Source organism: Eucyclogobius newberryi, unplaced genomic scaffold (assembly GCF_026437365.1).
Source record: "Eucyclogobius newberryi isolate DKJ021-1_F unplaced genomic scaffold, fEucNew1.0.hap1 SCAF_279, whole genome shotgun sequence".
NCBI lineage: Eukaryota > Metazoa > Chordata > Actinopteri > Gobiiformes > Gobiidae > Eucyclogobius > Eucyclogobius newberryi.
In genome coordinates, this window is record NW_027315922.1 from 74,549 (window position 1) to 94,869 (window position 20,321).

General features: G+C 44.4%; 2 protein-coding genes across 2 annotated transcripts; one reads left to right on the forward strand and one right to left on the reverse strand.

Moving 5' to 3' along the window:
- Positions 1 to 823: 823 nt before the first annotated feature.
- Positions 824 to 9,113, reverse strand: znf142 (zinc finger protein 142). The gene is made up of 6 exons (XM_072459812.1): positions 8,894 to 9,113; positions 7,128 to 7,961; positions 6,003 to 6,180; positions 3,026 to 5,426; positions 2,254 to 2,359; positions 824 to 1,317 (listed from the first exon to the last, which is right to left on the reverse strand). The coding sequence occupies exons 1-6, from the start codon at positions 9,111 to 9,113 to the stop codon at positions 884 to 886; spliced, it is 4,173 nt and encodes a 1,390-aa protein (XP_072315913.1). The 3' UTR covers positions 824 to 883.
- Positions 9,114 to 10,560: 1,447 nt separating this feature from the next.
- On the forward strand, positions 10,561 to 17,397 carry LOC140372710 (mitochondrial chaperone BCS1). The gene is made up of 8 exons (XM_072459814.1): positions 10,561 to 10,708; positions 11,794 to 12,002; positions 12,725 to 12,864; positions 12,961 to 13,155; positions 13,236 to 13,299; positions 14,306 to 14,478; positions 14,694 to 14,811; positions 17,114 to 17,397. Exons 1-8 carry the CDS (start codon positions 10,598 to 10,600, stop codon positions 17,364 to 17,366), a joined length of 1,263 nt encoding a protein of 420 aa, XP_072315915.1. The 5' UTR covers positions 10,561 to 10,597; the 3' UTR covers positions 17,367 to 17,397.
- Positions 17,398 to 20,321: the final 2,924 nt, after the last annotated feature.

Sequence of the window (20,321 nt, forward strand, 5' to 3'; positions counted from 1 at the left end):
CAGAATTTGTCAATCGTAAAAACCTGTCAACTCCACTACATTTGAGACCGAGGACTAAAAAGTCAAAGTACTTTCCTTTTAGCACGTTTAACTTTGAACAAACAGAAAAGAAACAAATAAAAGAGCTGGAAAAACGAGGAGATTCATTCACTCGCATCTGTTTTTTCATTTATTTATTTTTACCAGATCATTACTTTTTACGCTGATTAGTTCAGTCAGTTTGACATACTTTTTACTCTCAAAGTCCCCGTTTTAAAATGTAAACTTTTACTGGAGTATTTGCTCCCGTAAATGTACTTTTACTTAACTAACAATATGGAGTACCTCAATATACTTTGACTGACTACAAAATACTATAAAGCAGCTCATTGTCAGCGCACAGTAAAGAACACAGAATACATGTCAGAGAAGGTACCGTATTTCCTAGACTATGGCCGGGGTGCAACTTATACTTATATTTATACTTGTATACTTATACTCCGGAGCGACTTATATGTGATATTATTTGTTATTTTCACACTTGCATTTCATACTCCAGTGCGACTTTTATACGTTTTTTTCTTCTCCATTATGCATTTTTTGGCTGGTGCGACTTATACTCCGGAAAATACGGTATTCAGGATTCCGTTTCCCTCCTCCGTCACGTTTGCTCCGTGGCGCCCTCTAGTGCCTGCCTGATGCTCAACACTCGCACTTTCCCGTCCCGCCGCACCCCGTCCTGTCACGTTTGCTCCGTGGCGCCCTCTAGTGCCTGCCTGATGCTCAACACCCGCACTTTCCCGTCCCGCCGCACCCCGTCCTGTCACGTTTGCTCCGTGGCGCCCTCTAGTGCCTGCCTGATGCTCAACACCCGCACTTTCCCGTCCCGCCGCACCCCGTCCTGTCACGTTTGCTCCGTGGCGCCCTCTAGTGCCTGCCTGATGCTCAACACCCGCACTTTCCCGTCCCGCCGCACCCCGTCCTCCGCGGCGACCCCCGGGTGGTGCTTCCTCAGGTGCCGCACCACCTGGAACCTCTGCTTGGCCCGGTACGAGCAGCGGCGGCAGCAGAACGGCGTCTGCTCGGTGTGGGACAGGAAGTGATGTCGCAGGCCGGCGGGCCACTTGAAGCTCTTCCGACAGAGGCCGCAGGTGAAGGGCCGCGCCTCGCTGTGCTGCCGCTGGTGCATGCGCAGGATGGAGCTCGTCTTGAAGGACTTGCCGCACTCCTCGCAGACGAACGGGCGGCTGGAGCTGTGGCGGGCGCCGCGGTGCGTGCGGAGGGCGTCGGCGCGGTTCGTGCGGTAGTCGCAGTCGGCGCAGGCGAAGCGCTTCTCTCCTGCGCAGAGCCGACACAGAGAAACAAAAAGAGACAAAAAGAAACAAAGGGTCAGTGAAAAGTAACAAAGTACTAAAGTAAAAGTGCTGTACACAAAGAAACGTCCGTGTCTTTCATGGATGTTAAAGACTTTTTATAGTTAATGTGCTGTTTATTGGCACTTTTCGATATTCTTTTTTAGCTTGTGTATAGCCCAGGGCAGTGTTTCTCAAACTTGTTTCTTGTGTTTTTGTCGTTTTCCTGTGCGTTTTTCGCCACATTTTTGCCCTTTCTTGAGTGTTTTCTTTTTTTTTACTATTAGGTATTCTTAATTTAATATCCATTTTAGCCCTGATTTAACCCCGTCACAGACCTGATTTAGACCTGATTTAGACCTGATTTAGACCTGATTTAGACCTGATTTAGACCTGGTGCTGCTCGGAAAGCCAAATAGTTTCTTTGATGGCGCTTAAACGTGTCTGAGCGTGTGGGATCCTTTGCGATTGTGTGCGTTTGCGGCGCGTGCGTCTGCAGTGTGCGTCTGCAGTGTGCGTCTGCAGTGTGCGTATGCAGTGTGCGTAGTGTGCGTCTGCAGTGTGCGTATGCAGTGTGCGTAGTGTGCGTCTGCAGTGTGCGTCTACGGTGTGCGTAGTGTGCGTCTGCAGTGTGCGTAGTGTGCGTCTGCAGTGTGCGTCTGCAGTGTGCGTAGTGTGCGTCTGCAGTGTGCGTCTGCAGTGTGCGTAGTGTGCGCCTGCAGTGTGCGCCTGCAGTGTGCGCCTGCAGTGTGCGTCTGCAGTGTGCGTCTGCAGTGTGCGCCTGCAGTGTGCGTAGTGTGCGTCTGCAGTGTGCGTCTGCAGTGTGCGCCTGCAGTGTGCGTAGTGTGCGTCTGCAGTGTGCGTCTGCAGTGTGCGTAGTGTGCGTCTGCAGTGTGCGTCTGCAGTGTGCGTGCGACTTTACCCGTGTGTTTGGTCATGTGGCCCTTGAGCTGCGTGGACCATTTGCACTTGTAGCCGCACTCGGGGCACAGATACTTCCTCTCGTCCTGGTGAACTCGCATGTGCTGCTGCAGAGAGCGACAAAACACACGGCTTTAGTGCGGCAGGTTTGGTCCGACCGCTTCGGCTAAAACACTGACAAACAAACTGACACGGCAACGGGTCGTGATGAGGGCGACCATTTTAGAGACGCTTATAATGCTCTCTTTACTCTTAACACTTTCAACAATTCTAAATCTATCACTTTGGTTTTTGTCAAATCGTTCAGTGCAATTTTATTTAGTAACATTGTTTTTTTTTCACCCCCAAACCTGTTTTATTTCCTCTGAACAGGACAGAATCTTACATTTTCAGATGTCAAATGGAAACATTGTACGTTTTACTGCCATCGATGCTTTTCGTCCTGTTTTTATATCACATTTACGTCTAAACGTGGCCAAAATTGCACAAATGAAACAGGTATTTTCGACCTCATTCAGTATTTCAGACTCCAAATTGGAGTAAAAAACCAAGTCCAAGATTGTGCGGTTTGGTGTGTGAAGGAGCTGCTTTATGTCTCAAGAGAAATCTATGAATGAAGCAGATGAAATGAAATGAAAACAGATCGGACAATGCCGACCAAAACAACAGCCTGCAGTGTCCCCTCTTAACGTCTCAACATGTGGACAGTCCCGGTTAAAGTCTTCCTTGTCTTAATACACGTATACAAAGACATTTCCTGTGCGGGCCCTCACCTTGAGCCTGGACGGTTCCGTGCACGCGTAGCTGCACTTCTCGCACCTGTACGGCCTGTCTCCGGTGTGGACCCTGATGTGCCACGTCATCTTCTGCTTGTTCCGGCTGGAGTATTGGCACCGGGTGCATTTGTACAGCCGCTTGCCCCCGTGGCCCCTCAAATGCTGCTCCAGGACCAGCTGGAACTGGCAGGCGAACTCGCACTGACTGCACCTGAGCGACTTTGCGGTGTCCGGGGCGTTTTCGTGCTCTTCTGTCAGATGTTGAGCGAGGAGTTTTTTTGTGTTGGCGCAGAATTGGCACATTTCACAGGTATGAGCCTTAAAGGGCCCATCCAAGGCCTTAGTGGTGGTTGATATTTCCTTTAAAACTGTCTTTCTCGCTACGTTATGCTTGCTTTTTTGGTGAGCTTTTAATTCCACACTGCTTCCACATGTATGTTCGCATTTCTTGCACGTAAAACTCCTCGAATGAACTCGTCTGCAATGTTTCGTGAGCGATATTCGCGAGCTGAACTTGGCCTCGCATTCTCGGCAATCGAAATCCAAGTCTCCCGAGTGGCAGCGAACGCCGTGCCGCTTAATGTCGTCCGGCGAAAAGCTGGAGAAGTCGCAGTCCGGGCAAAAGTGCGTCGGCTCCTTGTCGTGGAGTCGCAATTTGTGCTTCCGTAATTTGCTCAACGCGCCGAAGGTTTTGTCGCAAATCCCGCACGCGTGTCGCCCGACGCCCGTGTGGATGGACTCGTGTTCTTCCAATCGGTAATTTCGTTTGGTGGTGAACGGACAAAATCGGCACTGAAATTTGCTTTTGTCTTTGTGTTTGATTGCCAAATGTCGCAGCAAGCGCCGCTCAAGCTCGCAACTAAACGCACAGTGCGTACAGCTGAATGTACTCGCCGTTTTCTCATGAGCAGGAACTTTGGTTTCATTTGCCAATTTACTTTCGTCAGACGTATTCCTGTCCAACGTTTTGAGAGACTTTTGCTTGCTGGATTGCGTTGGACAAGTTGCGGCGTGCCGTTCGATCGTTGCAAGTCGGATAGCTGAAAAACGACACCGATTACATTCAAATTTGCCGTTAATCTGAGCAAAAGAGCCATTTTTATCGACCGATGCACTGTTAGCAGCTTTAGCTTGTGAAGACTGACCGTTTCCATCTTGAATTATTTCACTAAATGCATCAGAATGATCAGAACTATTAGTAGTTTCCAAGGGTGTAACACTGTCCCTTTGCAAATCTAAATGTCTTGTTTCAACACGACAACAGTATTCTCCTACTTCTTGGTTGTCGTGACGTACGCTAGCGTCGCTAACAGCCATTTTAGCTCCGAAATTTGGCGTCAAAACACATTTATTTTTGCGGTGATTGTCCAAATTCCGCCTCAGCTTGAATTCCGCACCACAATCTTGACAACTTAACTTTCTTCCATTCCGCAGACGTTTACTGTTAGCCGTTTTATTTCTGCTAGCTTTCTGCGTCGGAAGCATTAGCAATTCCACGTGGCCGTCGGAAACCATAGCGTTAGCTTGAATCTTTTCTAATTCTTTCAAATCTTCCACGATAATTTCCTTTTGTGGCATCGAGCTGCGGCTTTCAACGCTTTTTTCAATCTCTTTAAACTCTTCAATTTGATCCGTTTTGTCCAAACCGTTTTGTTCACCGTCTGAACTGGCCTCTTCTTCACCTTCTGAGCTAAAACTAGTCGCATTGTTAGGCGACATATCATTATTTTCCGCCACATCCTCTGAATTTGGACGATTTGAACTTTGCTCGTCGTTGCTCGGCAGAGTAGTTAGAAGAAGAGTACAATATTCTTCACTTGGACTCTCGAGATTCTCATTATTTGCCACGTCTCGCGCTGTGACATTCAACTCGCTTATCGCGCAGACGTTAGCGCTGTCGTCGTTAGCACCTCTGGAGCTAACTCCTGCAGCATCAGCGCCTGTACGTTGCTCGGCCGTGTCGTTATTGTAAAAATCATCCACATTTCCCGACGCATTTTTCTCCTTTTCTTTCAAGGCGTAATTCTGCAGCCACGCCTTGTCCCCCGGCACGTACCCATGCGTTTTGCGCTTGTGCAAAAAGAGGCTAGTGCTGCTAAACGACGTGTAGCTGCAGAGCGCACACCGGTACTCCCTGGACTTGGTGTGCTTGCAGTTCTCGTGGTTTCTCAGGGCTTGTCGGAAGGCCGAGGTGTAGGCGCAGAACTTGCATTTGTGAACGGCGCGAGGCTGGGCCGTTTCCGAGTGTTTCGAGACCATGTGCTGCCGCAGTTCGTATTTGCGCTTGCAGGAGTACGCGCAGACTTCGCAGATGAGGGACTTCTCTTGGTGGCGGAGTTTGTGGCTGTTGAGCTGGTCCATTCGGTGACAGCGATAACTGCACTGGTCACACTCGTATCTGCGAGACAAAAAAACACAATCGGATACATTTACCATGTCACACGTTCTTCCAGACAATATCGGTTTATGGTCTATTGTTCCCGCGGGAGACGACGAGTGTTTGCTCTGTTCTTTTCCTTATTATACGTGCAAGAAGGGTGTATAAACGTTGCGTAAATGTTGTCGGTCTTTGCCAACTAACGTGGCGCAGTAAGAGTCGTCAACGTAAGCACTACAAGCTCCAAATCACATCAAAACTGAATCAATAATATAATAAATATGACTGTCGCGCTCAATCAAGGACAAAAGGACAGTGTGCACCGCCCCCCTGTGGTACGGGTCACCACTGCGGTCTACCACTCAAGTACTAACCAGGCTTTGACAAGTTGCCATGGCCACTAAGAGTTTTGCTTTGCACTTGGACGCGACATGTTTAAGTCATTAGAATCTCTTCAAGTCCATTATGTTTGACCTGAAGGCTAATTATAGATGCTAATCATCGTTGACAAGCTTTTTATTAAGGACTTGTCGCGATTCTTCCGCTCGATCGTTGCAGTTGGAGCGCGTGCATAACCGTCCTGTTCGGGGGCTGTACCTCAGGTCTCCGGCGTGTTTCCTCATGTGCACGGCGAGGTAGTGCTTCCACTTGGTGACGTAGCCGCACTCGGAGCACATGTAGTTCTTGCTGTCGGTGTGAGTGAGCATGTGTCTGGAGAGGTACGACTCGTCTCTGCACCTGAAGTCGCACACGCTGCACTTGTGGCGCTTCTCGCCTGCAACAATGTGCACACCAAACATAACACGCTTTAATTCTGCTATTTAGAGATCACAGACTTTTTTAATTGAGTGCGTCGTCAACCACAATGTTTTTCTATCGTGAAGCTGTTTTAGACCAACATTGTGGTTCAGGATTCAAGTCAAAACTAGTGGTATTTCAACGCTGTACTTAGTGTGATGTCACTTCCTGTCTACAGCTTACCTAGTGTGATGTCACTTCCTGTCTACAGTTTACCTAGTGTGATGTCACTTCCTGTCTACAGATGACCTAGTGTGATGTCACTTCCTGTCTACAGCTTACCTAGTGTGATGTCACTTCCTATCTACAGATAACCTAGAGCAGGGGTGGACAATTATTTTCCTCCGAGGGCCATATTTGAATCCAGGCAAGTAGCGGAGGGCCGGCCCGCTATCATTGGTGTGAAAAAAATAAATAAATACCTTTTCTGACAAATATAGGCTATTGAATATATTATTTAATTAATTTCACGTCGCGGGCCGGATTTTAAAGACAAACGGGCCGTATGTGGCCCGCGGGCCGTAGTTTGCCCACCCCTGAACTAGAGTGATGTCACTTCCTGTCTACGGATTACCTAGTGGGATGTCACTTCCTGTTTTCAGATTACCTTGTGTGATGTCACTTCCTGTCTACAGATTACCTAGTGTGATGTAACTTCCTGTCTACAGATTACCTAGAGTGATGTCACTTCCTGTCTACGGATTACCTAGTGTGATGTCACTTCCTGTCTACAGATTACCTAGTGTGATGCCACTTCCTGTCTACACATTTCTACAGATTTCTCAACGTTTTCTCCACAAATACCTGCTTGATTGGTGTAACACTATCATTTATGTGTCCGACAGGTATAAACACACCAAATAAAGTCACAATTAAACAATGATAAAACCCGCTACGCGTCCTTTAACCCGCACCAAAGCTCACCCGTGTGCGTGAGCGCGTGCCGCCTCAGCCCTCGCTTGTGCGCCGTGACGAAGTCGCACTGGGAGCATTTGTGGATTTTCTCGGCGGCGTGGAAGTGTCCGACGTGTCTCTCGAACTCCACCGAATTAAACGTTTTGAAGTCGCAAAATTCACAAGAAAACTGGTCCTGCCCGGCGTGTCCCAGCCTGCGGTGCCGCGCAAACAGACGCTTATTCGAACATGCAAAGTCGCAGTCGGCGCAGTGGTACGCTTGGTGTTTCTTCAAATGCTCCTCCATCTGTGTTTTTGTCCTGAAAATAGCCGTGCAAGCGTGATGTTGGCACTCGATCGGAGTGAAGTTATGCGTTTCACTGATATGTTGGATTAAATGTACTAAAGCGCTCTTAAACGAGCAGCCTTCTTCGATACAGAAATGCTGCGTGGCGTTTCTCACGACATTGTGCGTCTTCATGTGGAGTTTCAGTCCTTTGCTCTGACGGAAACTTTCCCCACAAACCGGACACGCAAACAGAGACTCGGGAGCGCCAGCGTCCGCCGCGTCCGCGTGAACGGACACCAGATGGCGCCGAAGCGAGTTGCGCTCCACGGCCGAGTACGAGCACAAGTGGCACCGGTGGGATCTGGAGCCGGCTTCTCGGAGCTGGTGGAGGCGGAGTTTGCTTTTGCTGGTGAAGTGGCGTTTGCAGGTGGAGCACTGGAGTTCCGGGTCCGGGAAGTGTAGCTTTAAATGCTGTTTGAGGTGCGAGCTCATCTTGAAGCAGCGGTGGCAACTGGGGCAGCGGTGGGTGCGGAACGTTTGGGCGGCGGCGGCGGTGGCGGCAGGGGGCAAGTAAGCTAAGAGACAGAAATATATATGTGATCAGTAAGTAAAGCGGTTGAAACATTAATTGATTAATCGTAGCCGTAGTTTGATCATTGCAATCATTGACTGGATTACGGTTGCAACAAAATATATACAATACGAACTTGTCACAGCAAAAACAGTTGTATATTAAAACAAAATGTCAAAAAATAATGAACATTTTGGGATTTTCATTAATAATCAATTTAATTCATAAATGTTCTCAATTCAGTCGCCGTATTTCAACTTTCGTGTTAGATCATTCATGTAAAGGTTATTAAACTCATTGTTGATCTGGTAAAAGCTAACAAAGTAAAACTGCGGCACCTTTAGAGAATGTGTTTATCTGTCAAAACTGTCCTTTTGACCATGAATACTTTCTGCTTTTACTTCACGTTTGTGAGTAGGTATCTCTACTTTCTACTCCATACAATATTTTAACTGGACTAAAAAGCAGAAAGTACTTTTGATATGGTTTGAGGGATTCCCAGCTTTTAGAAAACAAACTATACAAATGAAATTCACTAGAAACCTTAAAAAAATTCTTCAAATCACTACTGTTGACCAAAGATCAGCACAATTCTTTATAAAAATGCATAAATATATAATAGTTCAACAGGAAAATACATTTATGTTTCACTCCTAAAGTTATTTTGTTTTTCCTTTTAAGTCCTTTTTCCCCCTTCTTTTACTTTTAATAGAAAATGTATTTTTTAGCTCCTGTATCTTTTACAAATGCAAAAATGTAGTACTTTTTCCACCACCAAAAATGACTGAAACAAATACTATAATAATAAGTGTTGTACAGCCCTTAATTGTTTCTTAAACTATTTTGACCAATTAGTGTGTTCTTGTATTATTGTTCATGATACAATCTGGAAAATACAACCACACGTAACACAATAAGATTAAATATAGCACTCACTTTTTGATGAAAACCCATCATCTGCTCCTCGAGATTTGTCTTTCGTTTCTGCTTTTCGCCCTCTTCTCGCCCTCGCGGCTTTATTAAACACGTTTTTATTTTTCACATCCTTTTGGGAGGACGTTGGCTCTCTCTCTTCAGGGCTGGAGGCTTCGGTTTGATTGTGCCTGTTCTGAGCTGAATCTGTCCACGCTTCTGAACCAGGCGCCACGTTCTCCATGATGACTGAACGAGAGAGAAACACAGAATGAGATGAACTTACACAACAAATCGTGAACGTAATAATGCCAGGATTCAAACAGAACCTCGAATAGATTCATTCCTCAATCAAAGTAAGTGGTAATAAACTACACTGTGATGGAAGACAGAATTATGAACAACCCACAAATCAAGGATGACACAGAAGTACAGAATCCATACTGTCTGTAAAATATTAGATTGTTACAACAGTAGAACATTTATTTGTTCCACAACGGGAGAAATGTCATTGCTCGAAGTACAAGAACAGCAGTAGAACAAAAAGATATGCAAGATAAATAATGAATAGCAGAAATGGGCATTAAAACTGCACATTTAACCAGAAGATTAGGATATTACTTTGAATAAAATGTACACCACTAGAAAGAGTACAACAATATTAATCATGAACAAAAAACACACATTTGTGGCAAAGAATTTCAGTCATGCAGGTTATCCATAATAAACCATTGTTTTTAAATAATTACCAACAACTATCTTCTATAACATTAAGGTATTAAAGGTTTAGGCTGAATTAAAGCAAACACTAATTGTCCAATACAAAATATCTCTCCTCCTGCTGTAAATATTGGTTATAACAACTACATAACACACAAAATAGCTGTTAAATGATTTGTAGAATACTTTAAACCCTTTACGCTCTATCGTCCTTTATTTTTTCCACGTGTTAAATATGTTATACCTGAAATAAATAAAAGGTTTGCCTCGTTTTTTGGGATAGTGCTACATAGCCTCCTCTTCAGACGTGTCTTCGATGCTGTTGTTTACGTTAGCATTAGCCAAAGTTAGCTTAGTAGCTCGAGCGTAAATTCCATGGCTATTACAAACTTTATTTCATTCAACTGTCCACGTAAATTTGCTAAAGATTACACAATATTTTAATACATTAGTGACAATCACAATCTCCCGTCTTAAAGTTTGTTTTGGGTTTAGTGGAAACGCGGCGGAACTAAATATTCGGCGATAAAGCAAAGACGGAAAGGTTTTGACTCAACACCGGAAGTTGAGCAGAGGTCGCGGATGTTGCACATGACTTTTGAAATCCATTCAATCATATTGGAGATAAACAACTATTTTAAGCCCTGTCATTCGCGAACGACTACGCCACGAGTGAGAATGGATTCGCCAACAATATTTTGATATGATTAATACAAAATTGAGCGGAAGGAAACGTTACATTTGCATAACTTTGCACGCGTGTTGCCTGGGCACGCTGGAAATACTATAGATGACAGCGCCGAGGACTCGTATCTTCCTTTTTGCGGACAAACATGGAACGGATAAATGTTTATGGACACGTTTATTGATTAGATTCATCGGTTATTGTGTAATTACGTCGGAGCACCATGCCTTTTTGACGGCATAGAGTAAAACACATAAGTGCACCTTTTCAGTTCGCTGCCAATCCCCATTAAAAGCAACACAACAACAATAACAACCAGCACCATGCCTTTGTCGGACCTTCTGGCTGGATTGAAGGACAACCCGTACTTCGGAGCCGGGTTCGGGTTGGTGGGAGTCGGCACGGCGCTGGCTCTGGCTCGCAAAGGGGCTCAGGTGGGACCGAAGCTGTCAAAAGTATACATTATACTTTCCAAACGAAGGCAGAGTACACGGAAAGTACTATTTTTCACATGTGCAGATGGAGACAGAAGCCGGCATCCTTGTATGAATATTCAAAAGGAAAACAAGACACGTGTTTAACCAGAAACAGCATAATAATATGGACATTTGAGCTGACAGCATCTCAGTTAAACTCTGCAGGGTCATATGTGATGTCGCCTGCAAACTAAGCCAACAATAGAAAAACTAGTATGTAAAATATGCCCATGATTATAGATAATACACACCTATAGAAATGAATCGCAGTCATATTTAGATCATCTCAAATGTTTTTCAGGACTAAACAGGCTCTAAAACACGTACGAGAAGACTTTATAACAAAAACTGGCAATATTGAATCAAAAGGCAAAAAACAAAATATTTTCCAACCTGTATTTTGTTATGGATGTTTTTAAAAAGCCTCATTTTACAAAAGAAATGGACTAAAATAGCTAAAACAGTGGCAGTTCTGCTCATTATTGTCTAGGTACAGAAATATTACCTTTAATAATACACGTTCTTTCTCAAATCTATCTCAGTTAAACTCTGCAGGGTCATATGTGATGTCACCTCAAAACTAAACCAACATTAGAAAAACTAGTATGTAAAATGAATATGCACATAATTAAAGATAATACACACCTATAGAAATTAATCATAGTCATATTTAGATCATCTCAAATGTTTTCAGGACTATACAGGTTCTAAAACATGTACGAGAAGACTTTTTATAACAAAAACAGTGGAAATATTGAATCAAAATGCAAAAAACAAAGCATTTTCCAGCCTGTATTTGGTTATAGATGTATTTAAAAAGCCTCATTTTGCACGTTTGACTAAAATGATCATAACAGTGGCAGTTCTACTCGTTACTACCTCTGTACAGAAATATTACCTTTTATAATACACGTTCTTTCTCAAATCTCTTTTACTCGATAATGAAATTGGTCACGAATATAATGTTGTAGACTTTGTGGGGTCTGGGTTAGAATGGTCCGGTGGCCTCCTCGCCCTCACACGTGCGGTTTTTGCCCGTCCAGGTGGGGATGGTGTTTTTCCGCCGACACTACATGATCACGCTGGAGGTTCCCAGTCGCGACAAGAGCTACCACTGGCTGCTGAGCTGGATCACCAAGCACGCGCGCCACACCCAGCACCTGAGCGTGGAGACGTCGTACCAGGCGCACGAGAGCGGGCGGGTGCGCACGCAGTTCGACTTCCACCCGAGCCCCGGGAACCACATCATCTGGTCAGTACCGCGTGCGGGGTTCTGTTCGCGAGCTTAAACCATGTGACGTGATGCCACTTTTCCCACCAGCGCGAGCGAACAATCCTGGAGGAAGATCACGTTCTTTTTTTATGATTAGTTTTTAGGTTTAATTTCAAAGTGAGGTCCAAACTACGGCAAGGGCGAGCGATTATTTTTCCCAGAAGGCCATATTTGAATCAAGGCAAGTGTCGGTTCTTATCATTAGAAGCACGTTTCTGTAAAATGTATTGTATTTAATAATTTAATCAATTTCACGTCATTTGTATTTATCAAGGAAGTGCAGACGCGTGATCCATTGCTAAGACGATTAAAAAAAAATAGAAAAAAGTAAGACTTATTACTCAATTATGATCAATTTGATGTTTGGTTGTTTCGGGACGTTTACAACACAAACTCTTTGAAAATGAATCCCATCATGGGTCCAAATGTAAGCCTCAAACAGATCCCCCCTCTGTATTTAAGTGAAAAATAGTATAGATCCAAGGGCCGTCGTCAAACTGCCAATGCAAGTGCGCCCTCTACAGGCCCCTCCAGTCATTACATCAAAGAAGCGCAGATCGTCCCCCGCACCGTGACTCGAGAGAGATCCGACGGGGCCTCCTGCTTCCCGTCTGAAGGCCGAGCGGGCGGGCCAGTTCTGACCCCCGAGACGACACTGAATCCAGTAACGTGTCATTCCCTCAAGTGTTTCCTTGTTTCAGGTACGGCCGAAAGTGGATCCGAGTGGAGCGAACCCGAGAGAAGCAGATGGTGGACCTGACCACGGGGACGCCCTGGGAGTCGGTCACGTTCACGGCGTTGGGACGAGACCGCCAAATATTCTTCAACATCCTACAAGAAGGTGCAGTGAGCTGATCGACAGAAGGTCCCGGGGTTTAGGACCTTCTCATCCGCCCTAAAGAACTCTGACGCTCTGTCCTCGTCTTGGTTTCCGCAGCCCGCGAGCTGGCTCTGAAGCAGGAGGAGGGCCGGACGGTCATGTACACGGCGATGGGAGGGGACTGGAGGCCTTTCGGGTTTCCTCGGCGCCGCAGGCCTCTGATCTCCGTGGTCCTGGAGCAGGGAGTGGGCGAGCGCCTCGTGCAGGACGTGAAGGAGTTCATCGGGAACCCGCGCTGGTACACGGACAGAGGTACAGCTGGCGGTCACGGCCGGAGTCGTCGTGACATGGGATGGCTCTAATGTGCGTCTGTATGGTGCGTGTCTCCTCAGGCATCCCGTACAGGAGAGGTTATCTGCTGTACGGGCCTCCTGGGTGCGGGAAAAGCAGCTTCATGTGAGTAAATACAGTATTTGCCCCCGGGCGTCTGTGGTACATCATCTCGAGCACCAGTTTCATCTAAATACGTGTTTCTCAGATGTAGTACTGTTGAGATCCTTTAGGTGGAGCGCGGATACTTCTTCAGTTGTTGTGTTTTTGTCATTTTTAGTACATTTTTTCACATTTTGGCTCTTCCTTTTGTCATTTCTTAGCTAAACTACTGTGTCAAAGGTATATTCCTAATTAAGACTTGGGTCGGCACTAATTTAGACCTGAAATAATCCTGTTGTAGGCCTGATCTAGATCTGGTTGTACTTGGAAAGCCAAAGGTTTTCTTTTGGTGTAAAAAGTATGAGATCTAAATATTCATGATACGTCGACTACTAAAATTGTCATATTTAACATATCACATATATTCATTCTATAATTGTAATTGTTATTTGGGATACACAGACTCTAAAACTCATACAACAGACCTTTTACAACAAAGATGGTGAAATTGTCAAATCAAAATGTCAAAAAGTGATGAAATATTTCTCATTTTCATCACTTATACACTTTCGTAAAGATTATTTGTTGACTGTAGTATTTTTCACAAATAGTAGTAAACAGTTTCACCTCAAAAATTGATTATACTGATAATAATTGTAATGAGATTTATTCACTAGTATCAAAAATGCTGCTTGTTTTTGTCCAATCAAAAGCCATGTAAATATAAACCCATGTCAAATAAAAGAATGGCAGGTTCAGGGTCGAAGCGTCACAAACACAAATCTAAAATCATATTGAGCCTTTTCATCAAAATTCAGAGTCGGACAAAGCTTTCTTGGCCTTGTCTGCAAACAAATGTAAGAATCAGATCAAATACAAGGCATGAAATGAGGAAATAAAATACATTAGACACATTTTATATGCAAAATGTTGTTTATTTTTGATTTCCTACATCCAGGAGACTTTATGTTTCTTAAAGACGTGCATTGTCCTCATATGAAATAGAAACTGTTTTGTTTTCTTTTGGCAGCACGGCTCTGGCCGGCGATCTGGGATACAGCATTTGTCTGATGAGTTTGAGTGACAGGACGCTCTCAGACGATCGACTCAATCATTTACTGAGTGTGGCTCCTCAGCAGAGCATCATCCTCCTGGAGGACGTGGACGCAGCCTTTGTGAACCGAGAGCTACTGCCCACAGAGAGTGAGTACGAGTCCGAAACTGGGCTAAAACCAGGCCGAGTCCGGACTAAAACCGGGCCGAGTCCGGACTAAAACCGGGCCGAGTCCGGACTAAAACCGGGCCGAGTCCGGACTAAAACTGGACTAAAATTGAGCCGAGTCTAGACTAAACAAGGGCCGGACCAGGACTAAAACTGGGACTAAACCCGGGACTAAACTTGTGCATCCTGTCCTCAGATCCCTCGGCGTTCCAGGGCATGGGCCGTCTCACCTTCAGCGGTCTGCTCAACTCTCTGGACGGCGTGGCTTCGTCCGAGGCTCGGATCGTCTTCATGACCACCAACTACATCGAGCGGTACTTTTGATCGTCCAACTTTGACTGAAATCTCGATTAAATAAACGGTTCGAGCAGATTCTCCCGGAACAAGTAAAGTGCATGAGAAAAGGTGTAAGATGGATGGCACACGTGGAGAATACTGGAGAAAAGAGAATCGCCCGCCCGCCCGTATGACCCAATCAAACGTTACAAACCGTGTGACCGCCCGTGACCCAATCACCATGGCACCCGTGCGTTAGTATCGACCTTAAAAAGTGAAAGATTGTCAATAATTAACACCATTAAAATGACAGAAATGTCTAATCTCGAAACAGTAGTAAACAAAGTGACATTTCTACACGTTTGTGAATCATTTCATTGAATTTGAGACACATTTTAGAACTTTGCTGATGCTTTTTTTTTAAAAATATTGTCTTTATATTCAGATAATCCCAAAAACATCCAGCTATAAAATGTTAATATTGCCTTCTGGAAGTGAATTAGTTTATTTATTTGCATTATTACATGAACTTTAACAGGAAGTGATGTGTCGCTGTAGCTTCCCTTTTCCCACCTGACGTCCCACTGAGGGGAGGAGCCTATTGTACGTGGGTTTAGTGGGAGGGGACACTTGCACAGACACGAGGAGAACATGCAAACTCCGCACACAGTTTAGGGATAACAATAACCAAAATATGATGACGTTTTGTCTCCCAATATATCGGATATTAAGACAAAGACCATGATCCTTTGCTCCATAATGTAACATAATATAACAGTAATATCGCAGTATTCATCGTCTAACATCGTGACAGTATATGTACGTGAGATTTCCCTGTCGTTATGTCCCAGCTCCTCAAATGGCTTAATCTATTACCGTATTACTCTTTTCAAAGCTTTGGCCGGGGTGCGACTTGTACTTATATTCATACTTATATACTTATACTCGAGTGCGACTAATATGTTTTTTTCTTCTTTATTATGCTTTTTTTTGCTGGTGCGACTTATACTCTGGAAAATACGGTATTATCTTAAGCGAGGCATTCCGTAAAGTTATGGCGTTCTGTAAAGTTATGGGATTCCGTAAAGTTATGACTTTCCGTAAAGTTATGGCGTTCCGTAAAGTTATGACGTTCTGTAAAGTTATGGAGTTTCGTAAAGTTATGACGTTCTGTAAAGTTATGGCGTTTCGTAAAGTTATGACGTTCTGTAAAGTTATGGCGTTCTGTAAAGTTATGGCGTTCTGTAAAGTTATGGCGTTTCGTAAAGTTATGGCGTTCTGTAAAGTTATGGCGTTCTGTAAAGTTATGGCGTTCTGTAAAGTTTTGGCGTTCTGTAAAGTTTTGGCGTTCCGTAAAGTTATGGCGTTCCGTAAAGTTATGGCGTTCCGTAAAGTTATGGCGTTCTGTAAAGTTATGACGTTCTGTAAAGTTATGACGTTCTGTAAAGTTATGACGTTCCGTAAAGTTATGACGTTCCGTAAAGTTATGGCGTTTCGTAAAGTTATGGCGTTCCGTAAAGTTATGGCGTTCCGTAAAGTTATGGCGTTCCGTAAAGTTATGACGTTCTGTAAAGTTATGACGTTCTGTAAAGTTATGACGTTCTGTAAAGTTATGACGTTCTGTAAAGTTATGACGTTCCGTAAAGTTATGACGTTCCGTAAAGTTATGGCGTTTCGTAAAGTTATGGCGTTCTGTAAAGTTATGGCGTTCTGTAAAGTTATGGCGTTTCGTAAAGTTATGGCGTTCTGTAAAGTTATGGCGTTCTGTAAAGTTATGGCGTTCTGTAAAGTTATGGCGTTCTGTAAAGTTTTGGCGTTCCGTAAAGTTATGGCGTTCCGTAAAGTTATGGCGTTCCGTAAAGTTATGGCGTTCCGTAAAGTTATGGCGTTCTGTAAAGTTATGACGTTCTGTAAAGTTATGGCGTTCCGTAAAGTTATGGCGTTCTGTAAAGTTATGACGTTCTGTAAAGTTATGACGTTCTGTAAAGTTATGACGTTCTGTAAAGTTATGACGTTCCGTAAAGTTATGGCGTTCCGTAAAGTTATGGTGTTCCGTAAAATTATGGTGTTTCGTAAAGTTATGACGTTCCGTAAAGTTATGGCGTTCCGTAAAGTTATGCAAGATTCACACGGAACCTTCAGTCATCGCGTTTCAAACCAAAAATTATGAACAATTTCCGTTTTTCATCAATAACGTACTTTAATCGTAAACCTTTTGTATCTCGAGTCCTTCGCTCAGAATATTTCAACCTTTTATTTGGTACAAAAGTATAAAAAAAGAAGAACGATGTACAATGTGAGTGAAGCGCTGCAGCCCTGACGTCGTGCCTCTCGCCGCAGGTTGGACCCCGCCCTGGTCCGGCCCGGTCGTGTGGACCTGAAGCAGTACATCGGACACTGCTCGCACTGGCAGCTGGCCCAGATGTTCGGACGCTTTTACCCGGAGACGCCGCAATCCGACCGGGACGGGTTCGCTGCCGCCGCCCTGAGCGTCCACCCGGAGGTCAGCGCGGCGCAAGTGCAGGGACACTTTCTGCTACACAAAACTGACCCGCAGGGGGCGATGGACAATGTGAAGCGCATCCGGGAGTGAACGGATCACACGGCCCCGTACGTTCAGGGAAGGTGTCCTCGCCGTCCCTGACATCATAGATCAAAACCCATCCGTTTTGACATGGGGGAAATAAACCATACTTCCCAACTTATTTACCACCGCACGGGGAGAGAACGCATCAAAAAGCAGGAGATTTCAAATGTTATCAGCATAAAGAGAAATGAACAGAAATAAACCAACGATAACAGTGAAATGGCTAACAGGATGAACGATAACAGTGAAATGGCTAACAGGATGAACCATAACAGTGAAATGGCTAACAGGATGAACGATAACAGTGAAATGGCTAACAGGATGAACCATAACAGTGAAATGGCTAACAGGATGAACGATAACAGTGAAATGGCTAACAGGATGAACGATAACAGTGAAATGGCTAACAGGATGAACGATAACAGTGAAATGGCTAACAGGATGAACGATAACAGTGAAATGGCTAACAGGATGAACGATAACAGTGAAATGGCTAACAGGATGAACGATAACAGTGAAATGGCTAACAGGATGAACGATAACAGTGAAATGGCTAACAGGATGAACGATAACAGTGAAATGGCTAACAGGATGAACGATAACAGTGAAATGGCTAACAGGATGAACGATAACAGTGAAATGGCTAATAGGATGAACGATAACAGTGAAATGGCTAACAGGACGCATATCCGTCCCACTTACGACACTTGGCGCGCGACAGTTTGTTTCTGTAGTAGACAAATCATGTAAAACCGCTATTTATTTTTTAACAGTTTGTTGGTCTTGGTCGGCGCCACTATCTTTACTAACGCTCATGTCGTTCAACATCATGGTGTAGATTTAATAATAACTTCGACCTGCTTTGCATTCTGGGACGGAAACGCTCAGCAGCGTAATCACAACAAACATGGCGGCGCCCATGTTCCCCCCGCTCGCCTTCGCTACCAAAATAAAGGATAAAGGCGTAGAAAAGGTCGATTTTTGATTTTTGGATTTAAATATCTTCAAATCGGGAGATTGCAGACAGGCCCCAAATCGGGAGAGTTGGGAAGTATGATAAACCAGCCCTAAAACCGGTGCGGCCAGAACAGAAAAGTTGGAAAAGCTGAACTTTTTTGTGGCACAGCAGCGAATCAGAGATGACGCTCTAGTGACCTGGACAAGGCCCAAAACAAGACGCCGCTCGTGGAGCAAATAAAGATATTGACTAAACTCTGCTCAGCTCTGAAGTATCTGACTCTGGTCCTGAAAATAGTGAATAAAATGGTTTTATGATGCAGCGCTGTCTTTATGTTTATTTATCATTTCCATTGACTTTAGTGTAAACAATATTCAAATGTCTTGATGTTGAAAAGGTCTATACACCATGTAATAGTGTGTTTGTGGTGAATGTACCTTAGGAAATAATGAAGGTACATTAAACACACAGAGAGAGCACAGAGAGCAGAGAGAGAACAGAGAGAGAACAGAGAGAGAACAGAGAGAGAACAGAGAGAGAGCAGAGAGAGAACAGAGAGAGGACAGAGAGAGAGCAGAGAGAGAGCAGAGAGAGAGCAGAGAGAGAACAGAGAGAGAACAGAGAGAGAACAGAGAGAGAACAGAGAGAGAACAGAGAGAGAACAGAGAGAGAACAGAGAGAGAGCAGAGAGAGAACAGAGAGAGAGCAGAGAGAGAGCAGAGAGAGAGCAGAGAGAGAGCAGAGAGAGAGCAGAGAGAGCGCAGAGAGAGAGCAGAGAGAGAACAGAGAGAGAGCAGAGAGAGCGCAGAGAGAGAACAGAGAGAGGACAGAGAGAGGACAGAGAGAGAACAGAGAGAGGACAGAGAGAGAACAGAGAGAGAACAGAGAGAGAACAGAGAGAGAACAGAGAGAGAACAGAGAGAGAACAGAGAGAGAACAGAGAGAGCAGAGAGAGAACAGAGAGAGAACAGAGAGAGAACAGAGAGAGAGCAGAGAGAGAGCAGAGAGAGAGCAGAGAGAGAACAGAGAGAGAGCAGAGAGAGAGCAGAGAGAGAGCAGAGAGAGCGCAGAGAGAGAGCAGAGAGAGAACAGAGAGAGAGCAGAGAGAGAACAGAGAGAGAACAGAGAGAGAGCAGAGAGAGAGCAGAGAGAGAGCAGAGAGAGAGCAGAGAGAGCGCAGAGAGAGAACAGAGAGAGAACAGAGAGAGAGCAGAGAGAGAACAGAGAGAGAGCAGAGAGAGAACAGAGAGAGAGCAGAGAGAGCGCAGAGAGAGAGCAGAGAGAGAACAGAGAGAGAACAGAGAGAGAACAGAGAGAGCAGAGAGAGAACAGAGAGAGAGCAGAGAGAGAGCAGAGAGAGAGCAGAGAGAGAGCAGAGAGAGAACACTGAAGACTGCGCGGCCGGTAATCCTTTAATAAAAGGTTTGTGTGGAAAGAGTGTTTAGCGTTTACATTTGGAAAACATTATTACAGAACTTATTAAGTAGCTAATATATGTTTAAAAATGCTAAACTGAGTTATTAGTGTTTAAATAAATATGTTTAGTCTATTTCTAAAAACGTAACTTTATAAACTCAGAAGAAATAGAGCAATATTTACACTTTTTAGATTCTTTTTAAAGCATTTTGGGCCTGAAATCTCCAGCTTAGGCCAATATTATTCTATGATTATGTTTGGGTGGATCAGCTGCTTAAAGGAACCACATGAAGCGAGTAAAAGGCTTCAGTGCAAAGAGAACACAACGGGAAAAAAACAAAAAAGACCAAGTCTAGTTTAGATCTTTACAAACAAACTTGGATCTTTGCCTGTTTCTTCTTCTTTTTGAGTTATAATGTAAAAACTAAAACAGAATCCTCTTATTAAAGAATGAAGCTCTAATCGCGTCGTGTTTGGAAACAATACTATGGCAAATATCGCAATATCGATCCGATACTGATACCGATACCAACGCTCTTTTTACTCAAATGCAGTTTGAACCGACATGACAAGTACAAATATTTGTA